Source organism: Mangifera indica, chromosome 16, assembly GCF_011075055.1.
Source record: "Mangifera indica cultivar Alphonso chromosome 16, CATAS_Mindica_2.1, whole genome shotgun sequence".
NCBI lineage: Eukaryota > Viridiplantae > Streptophyta > Magnoliopsida > Sapindales > Anacardiaceae > Mangifera > Mangifera indica.
Window position 1 is genome coordinate 9313124 of NC_058152.1, and position 9717 is coordinate 9322840.

The 9717-nt window shown below is 29.5% G+C and overlaps 1 protein-coding gene across 1 annotated transcript; it reads right to left on the bottom strand.

Moving 5' to 3' along the window:
- Window positions 1-8549: 8549 nt before the first annotated feature.
- On the bottom strand, window positions 8550-9717 carry LOC123199097 (transcription factor HEC3-like). The gene has a single exon (XM_044613935.1). It carries the CDS (start codon window positions 9559-9561, stop codon window positions 8851-8853), a length of 711 nt encoding a protein of 236 aa, XP_044469870.1. The 5' UTR covers window positions 9562-9717; the 3' UTR covers window positions 8550-8850.

Below are 9717 nucleotides of genomic sequence, written 5' to 3' on the forward strand. Positions count from 1 at the left end.
CCTATCATACAAAATGTGAAATAATTTGAAGCATGGTTCCATACAAAATGTGAAGAAGAATATCGAAATAATTAATTCACTAATTGCCTTGCCTTACACATTTATCAAGAAATTATAAATTAATTATAGAAAAAAGTTAATGACATTATGAAGGACTCAGATTAAGACTAATTAAATTTTTGGAGAAACATTAAATTCCTTCCATTCGCAAGCTCTCGTTTTGCTGCATATAACTTGTCAAAATGGATGATCATATGAAGGCAAATATAGTTATATATATAGATAATTCTTAGGTTTTGGATTTTTGGGGTTTACTAATCAATAAAATTATATACACCCAGTTTTAAATACTCAATTAGATATTTAAGAGATATCTATATAATTATGTAATTTCATAAAAACTACGACATATTCACACAAACACCTCCTTTGCCATTAACTTTTACAATTAAATTTAACATTGTAGCACTGTTAACTAATAAAAAGATGAAGATGGTCTTCGTTAGAAAAAATTAAAAAAAAAAAGTTTAAAAAGATTTATGAAAAGATTGAAATGAGAAAAAGGAATTTAAAAGGACGATGAAAAAAACTAAAATATCCTTGGTTTGCGGAAAAAGAGTTTACAAGGTCATACTTCGTTTTACATTTTCTTCATATAAACAATATGTAATTAATATTTACTAAAAATGGGTGAAAAGGTATTGATTTGGACTCAAATGCATTTGGAATGTCATGTACTTACGAAGCTAAAATAAGAAATAATCTTAACATTCATAAAAACAAAATTATTAACTAAAACGTGCAGGACATATTTAATTTCCACAATTTTTAGCGAGACTTGGGCTATTTTCTATCGTCTTTCTCTAACAAAGACTTTGATACCAGTCAAAATAGTTGGCATTGTCTAATCTATTCTTTTTTCTCTAACAATGATCACACGAAAAATTTATTCGTAATCATGTTGTTGGTGATCCACAATTGGCAAATTATAGAATTAATTAATATCATATTTATAAATATATTTGACTTGGGTTTTCAATAAATAAACGCTTTTATTATTTTCTTCAAGTTAACAATCCTCTTGGTTGGACTCAAAAAGTTTTGATAGAATTACTAGTGAGTTGATATTTTATCAAACTCATCTAGTATTTACTTTAGCAAACAAGTTAAATTAATTAATTAGGTAAGTTAACAAATCGATTATACAAGTTCATTGTCTCAAGTTAAAGTAGTTACGTTGATAAACCAAAGGACCTCAAGTACACTACAAAAAATACTAACATTGGGGAGAGAAACAATAATGAGAGAATAATATAAATACTTTTTTCATAATTTTAACAACTAATTATTTATATTTTCATTAAAATAAAAAAATTTATGAGTTTAACAATAGAAAAATAATTGTTAAAAATTTATTTCATATTGTTAAAATGTTTTAACAATGAAAGATTATTGTTATAACTTCTGTCATTAAAAGTATTAATGACAGGAATAAAAGAAATTTTCCTTTCGTTAAAGTTTTTTTTTTTGTAATGATAACTCTCAGTTTCAGTATAGTAAATAATACATATCATTATTATCAATAACTTCATGTTCCAACTCAACCTTTAACATAATATACATTTGCTTTGGTGAACAACTTTTGTATGTTAATTAAGTCAGACCCAACACAAACAAACACTTGAATTTTTGTTTGGTAGAAATGTACCATTCACTTTGGTGAACAAGGTTCTGATGAACATAGGCTTAATCTTGGTGTTAGGCATTTGATCATTTTTTACTTAGTATTTGTTTGAAAGATTTGTTATATTAACAATCTCACCAATTTTAGGTTTGCATGTGAGGTGTTTTAATTTCTAAAAATTACCAAACATGCATTCTAAGCAAAAAACTTAATGTGTCAGTACATGACCTAACTAATGTATTGTTCTTCAAGCCTATAAGGGTCAATTGGTCAACTCAGGGGTTCCACTCTTCATATCTTTGAGACTTCAAAAAGTTATTCTCCTTCTCTTAGTCTTCAAGTACATTACAAATTACATTCTTACATTTTATTTTGGAAATCCCAAGTTATATTTGAGAAGAGTAAAATGATAAGAGAATGTACATAAGAATTGTGAGGGATGGTAAGACACAAATACCTTATTTAAAAACATTATAAGTATTCATTCTTGAAAGAATAAATGAAAAACAACCGTCATGCACATTCAACCAATAAGACATATCAAACAGTTAAAATTAAATAAAGTTTTAATTATTTATCAATTTTTGAAATTACATTTTACACCCCATATTATTGTAGAATTGTTCAGGCCCCACTAGTTATAAACTTTGCAATTTGGTCTCCAATTGAGTTAATAGGGTTAAAATTATAATTTTTGCCTTAAAAACAAGTGTAAAAGATTATGCATAGGCACTTGTTCTTATAGTTCTAGAATTCAAACAAAAATCTTAGAGCAAGTCACAGGATTCACAGCTCGTTCACCATGCAATTATGGTTATAGTTTTTAATTTGTTGAATTGCAAACAATATACATATAAAAATATACATTATCATTCAAACAATCTAAGCAACCAACATAATTTTAGTAAAATAAATGCCCAGAAACGGGGCTCTAATATCTTGGTAAGTTTGTTATGGCATCAAAATAACTATAAATGTAATGGAATGAAAAATTGAAAGTTTAACTAAACACATTTTTCGACAATAATTTGATAGGATTCGTTTATTGATATCATAATATGCTTCACATAAAATACTAACATCAAAGGTAGAGTCTTTAATAAACTTGACTAAGTGTGTATCGCTTCCCAATCCAATGTAGGATGGCCCTGAGGTATCTATACAAGGCACACAATTCGTAAGAAGTGATTGAAAACTCATAGGGATTGCTAGGACCCTTAAAGGATGGAATATATGTGTGAGAGTGTTTAAGAATTTTGACAAAAGTCTTAAAAATGATGAATAATTTCTCATTGGCCATGTACAACCATTCATACAAATTGTATCATATCGCACTATATTCATGATATCACAAATTCTTAAGATATGTAATAAGATTAGTGGATAAGGTTAGGGTAGGGTAAAGTATGTTCGTTCACTCACCATAAACAACTGCTCATGTGATCTGACACTTATATAATATTTAAACTTTTTTTATCCAAATAAGATAAAGTCAACTCTCCAATATTCCACTCTAGCCCATCCGTTTCTAGGTTATTTCAATTTGGCCCGTTAAATAAACAAAGTCATACCTAAGTCCAACTATTCTATGGAGGTCAAAGCCATTATCTTAGATTTTGGACATGATTCACTTTGAACAATCCAAGGTCTCTAGATATCATGATTTACTCCTTTTATGTGTAAACCCATAAACTCTTTGTCATGTTGATAGTGAATGAATTCGTAACGAATCTATAATCTATCAATTGTTTGTATATAGATCAAAATTGACTTCTAATAAGACATTATAACCACCCAAATGATAGAGTGCTAGTAATAAACTTGTACATGTCAACAAAATAGTTACTATACGATTCAGTCATTTCATTAATCAATATATTTTTTAAGTTGAGATATATAATTAATATCTACCTTAGAAAACCCTTCATATGCATTAACTGACATTTGCATTAACAATTGGATGGTATTGGATTGAGTAACGAATCAATCTTATTGTGGTTACAAATTTAAGTGGTCGTTGACATATATTAGTAGGACTAAAAGAGATGTCTCCTCCCATATCCAAAGGTGGTAAATCCTCTAGTAATCCATCATTCTCTTCATACATCTCTCAATATAGCTAATCATCATCATTCTAATAATCTTTCTTTAAGACTATGTTGGATTTGTGTCAAATCATATCAATCATTATGTAAGATAGTTCAATTACCTCAAGTTGAAAGATCACATGTATCATTATTTATTAAAAAATGTGTTTCATAGTCTTCGAGGTAACCATACATATGGAATCCTCTTGGCATATTAGTTTGGTGGATACGGCTACATAACATGTACTCATATGTTGTACTAGGGTGTTAGAAAACAACTTTGACACGTAAAATTTGTCACCACCTTTTGAAAAGACTGTTTAATATTATGATAGTTCTAACCATATTGCTTTTGTAGTAGGTCAAGATTATATCAAAACTACAGATATTTCTAAAATAACCACCATATGTCAACATAAAGATTCAAGATTCTTACAATTAGTTGACACGTACGCACTAATTCAATTATTTCAGCTCTATCATCTTGAAAGCATTCATCTAATTTATTTAAAGTAAAAACACGTTTGATGAAGAAATGTCAACTTTTATTATTATGAATATGATACAATTACAAATTGATAGATGTGATGATTGACTTTAGAGTGCTTATTTTAACAACTTAAACAAAGGGTACTCACTTGTTAAATAAACTTATATTTGTGTGTTTATGTATTACTATTGTAGTAAATGTATTGTATACATGTGTAAGCTCTTTTTTTTTTTTAATGATAAAAACCCTATTCAAGTACATATATTATTGTTTATTATGATGAATATAATGAAGGTATGAAATTTTATGAAACTTTTTATATGAAAGATTGAATACTCATTGTTTATTAGGCTTAGATTGTAGAGTTCTGATTTTGTTTAATGCATGAACCAAATTTTTGTTATGTTTTGGTATGTTTAGCCATCTTATTATTATTTTCTAATTTCATTCTTTTATTTATTTTGATAATGTTTGTAATTAAAAGGGTGCATTTTTTTATAGTAAAACACTATATGGAAAGTATTTATTACTGCTATAAGCTTGTTAATTTTCTATAAGGTTTAAAAAGTAGGAATGCATATGCAGGAGATTAATTGGTAAACATATAACATTGGTGAATTTAGAAAAATAACAAAAACCTCCTTTTCAGGAAAATTATTGAGAAAATTACAGAGCCCCCATCTTCGATAATATTACAATAACCTCCTCAACCCCAAATCACAAACCCTTTTTTAGTTGGTGTATTCTAGTGGTTCAAGTAAGCTAATTGGGAAATTACAATAACCCCTCTCAACCCTATGCCATACTTTACAAAACCCTAGATCTAGTACTATATATGTAAATCAATACACTACATATGTAAATATATATAATAAGTTGAAGTTTCTACATATAGAGATGGAATAGGGATGGGAAAAGTCCTAAAATCCCATTCCTCGTCCTTATCCTTGAATGATAAAACATTTTCTTATCCTAACTCTATCCCCACTTCGAGGATTACAAGAAATTGTCATCCTTGCCATAAATGAAAATAGTTTTTCTCTTCCTTGTTCCATCCCCAAATCTGACTCTTTAAAATTGTAACTAGATTTAAAAACATAAAAAAAAAAATGAAAATTATATATAAACTAACACAATACACTTCTTGAAATAACTCAAAAAACTCAACCACTCTTTTCCATTTGGTAGCTGAGAAAATACCAAGAAAATTTTGAATTTGCTTTATCCGGCGTGGACCAAAAATAAATAATTCAAAATTGCCCACATTTTCACATAAACCTAGGTAAAACTTAGGACTTTGCAAACAAAAGCCCAAACCAGCGAAATCCAGAAACAAGGGCATACCTTGAACAAGATCGAATTGCTGAATGAGAAGAAAGTTTATCAAAGAATTAAATAAGTGAAAGCAACATCTTTTTCAAAGGAATCAGGTTGGAGCAGAAAGAAAAGTATTTCCATTTTTAAAAGGGATTAGAGTTTTATGAGTTTGACCTGGTTGTTGAAGAACTAAAGTACCTTTTCCACGTTTTTTGCTCCAAAAAATTACTTAAGATCAACATGGACGAGAAACTAGAGAATGAGATGATTAGGATTCGGGAAGAAAATGAGTTAGGATTGGGCTTTATATATTAATGGCATTTCCTAATAATTTAAAAATAGATTAGTATTTTAGTAAATTAATTGGGTGCGGGGCAGGGATATACTATCCTCATCATGACAGCATCTTTGCTCGCAAATTTTTTTTTGTCCTTTTCTCACTTATTTTGGGGAATTTTATCTTGGTATAGGGTAAAAGAGGTGGGGTGGAGACCTAATAATTAGGGTTTAATTGTTATGTCTAACTATATATGTAAATCAAGACACACATAAGTAAATTTGAAAAACTCTCGGTATAATAATCTGTCGTTATACTTTATAATTACCAAACTCTAAACCCTACTTTCTAAAACCCTAAGCGAATTTAAATGAATAAAAATTTGCACTAGGCCGCTGTTTAATAAATATAATTGAATTAAATTTTATATTAGTTTGATCATTATATCATAAATACAAATAAATATAAGTGAATTAAACATTACTTTAATTGGTCCGCTATTATAAGCCTAAGTAAATATAAGTGAACTAAATATTACACCAATTCAACTATTGAATCCTGAATATAAGTGAACTAAACATTGCACTAGTTTAGCTAATGTATCATAAACCTTAAAGTATATATAAGTGAATAAACATTTGCACCAGTTAAGCCACTATATATATCATGAATATAAACAATTATAAGTAAATTAAACATTATACCAATTCAACCATTGCATTGTAAATATAAGTAGGAAACTATAAATGAATTGAACATCTTTCTCTTAGGTAGCTCACTCTAACTTAACTCAGTCGCCTCCTCCTCTTGTGGTGATATTTACTTGTATTTATGATACAATGACTTGACTGGAGCAAATTTTAATTTACTTATATTTATGATATGGTGGCCCAACAAGTGCAATTTTCAATTCACTTGAATTGACCTATATTTATTATGCAAGAGTCGAAATAGTATAATATTTAATACATTTATATTTATAGTACAATGGCCGAACTGGTGCAATGATTAATTTACTTACATTTACTTAGGTTTTAGTAAAGTAAGGTTGGGGGTTTTGAAATGAAATGTACGGTGCCAGTTTATTGTACCAAACTTTCACCTTTACATATATAATGTCTTGATTTATATATAGCACCTCTAGCTTATTATACTCATTTACATATGTAGTGTCTTAATTTAAACATATGTAATATCAAGTTTGAAGTTTAGGGTTTAGATTTCAGAATTTAGGGTTTAAAGAAATTATTATAATTTTTCTAGTTAACATATGTTATGTGAACCTGTCAGAATATGTTAACTGAGGAATTTTTTCTTATGATCAGTATTTATAAGGGTTTTGTAATTTTCTTGAAAGGAAAGTTATGTAATGTCCCATATTCACATATAGGGTTATTATAATTTTCTCAGTTAGCGACAAATTGATTAACATATACGAACCGCTGAAATCTAGTTGATAGTTTGTTTATGTTACCTAATTTGTCAAAAAATCGATTCAATCTCATACAAATACATTCATAACTTTTTCAATTACAATTACATTCTCAATCAAATCACTAAAGTGACAATCGAATCCATTGAATTTAACTTATACACCTAAAATCGTAACTTTTTAAAATACTTTCAAACCTTAACACAAATATTTATCATAAAATTTGTAAAATTTATTGCAAAAACAATGAGAAATAATCTTCTCTCCCATTTATCTTCAAAGTAGAATATTGATTTACTAGACGTGATTAGATTTTGGCTAGAGATGGAGTCCAATGGATTAAGATGACTCTTGAAAATGGAAGCCAAAGACTAAAAGTTATGAGAATAGTTTCGTTGAACATAAATTTGATACTTATATAAATACGAAAAAGGAGAATTGTAGTTATTTTTTATTAACTCTTTAAAGAGTAGTTATTTTAATTTTTAATTGATGAGTTTCAAAACTCATTATTAACCATTAAAAGCATCATTTATTTGTTGGTTTCATACAAATGACACATTAAGAATAAGATTTGGCAAGGGATTGAAATTTCACACATCGGCGAAATTTTTTATGTTTATCTACATCATTTATGCTATTCTACTTATGAATTCTATAGATTAATCCTTATAGGAACCTCAAGGATACATAAACCCACAACATTAATAAAAATCCATGTCACAATAAGAATTAATGTATATTATGCCCAATTAATCCCAAAACAGAAATATATTTGGAGTTTTAGATATCTTCTTTACATTAAATTCAAGTCTAATAACAAAGAAATGGGAATTTAATCATATCATATATTAGTTAAAGCTTAATAAATGAGAAGAAATAATTGAGTTCTCTTTCTTATAAGAAAATGAAATCTCTCAAAATTTATCAGGAGATCCATCTAGCCTTCACTTACATACAAGAAAACAAGATTATAAATAAATATATAAATATAAAATCTCTTCTTTAATTATATATCTTAAATAATTAATTAATTTGGTCTCTTATTTATTTCTCCATCTAGGGTTTTAACTTTTTTCATCCTCTAGGCCTTTCTTCTTTAGTGAATCTGCAAAAAATATCATCATTCCTTCCTAAAATTCTCTTCCTTCTCCACATGGATAAAACTCATTTATCATATTTGCACATGGGTTATACGTACGTTCATCCTTTATATATAATATTAATTTATACCTCAACAAAAATACACACTCCATACGTAAACAAATCAAGCAAAAGCCAATAATATTGTTATTCAATAGCTCCCTCTCACCTCACTGTTTTTTTGCCCGGAAAAAGATACTCTTCCAAGCAAACTTTCCGGCCATCTTATTATAAAATTATTCATAATATAAAAATTATATAATATCTTTTATATATGGTTGTACGTAACTCAAGCTATCCGTTATGATTATTCTTCAAGCCCCTTTAGTCAACAATATCCTAACAACTTTCTTCCTTCTTTCACATGAACTCTCCCTAAAATATTATATGTACATTTACTTAAGCTGATTATTTTGCTAATTAATCGCTAATTACCTTGTGATTAAAGCACAAATTATTTGCCCTGGCTTGGAAAGTTATGCCCTGGTAATGATCTGGTGAGATTGCAGTGGTTGATGAAGCGAGAGAATTATTCGGCGTCAATTTGGGATGCCAAAGCTGCTGTGTTGATGCGTTTTGTTGATTATTGGACTTGAGTAAACGGATCTGCCTCTTGAGGAACTTGACATAGCGGATGGCCTCGTCGAGCATGGAGGCTGTGTCCATTCTGGTGCCTCCGGGGACAAGCCTCTGAAGAATTCTGATCTTTTCGCTGATTCTTTCGCGTCGGTGACGCGCTGCCACGCTCTGGGGGTCGTCGCTGATGCGGATGTTTCGCCTTTTGGGCTTCCGGATGGTGGAGGGGTCGATGTCCACCGGCTGCATCGCAGCGATTCTATACATCATCTCTTTCATGGCACCCAGCTCCTCTTCTGGCTCTTCTTCTTCTTCTTCTTCTTCCTGTTGTTGTCCCTCCATGCTGTGTTGTATCTGCTCAGTGAAAAAGCTAGAAGATGGCAAGTGGTGGTTCGAGGCTGACGATGAAGTGATTTGCGGCGTTTGAAGAGGGAAGTTATAGCTCGGAAAAATCGAATTGAATCCAGAAATCGGGTCGTGGAGGATTTGCTCTTCCATATTCGCCATTTCAACTTCCCATACATGATTTCCAAGCCGAACTTGATTCATATCCATGGCGTAAAACAGAAATCTAAAAGATGGCAAGTTGTTGAAAACCAGTTTGCAACAACTTATATATTGAACTTCAGGAATTCCAAGAAATGTAATGTTCTTGAAAAAGAAGAAGCAATTTGATGACACATAAAAAAGAGATAAAGATTTAAGAATTAA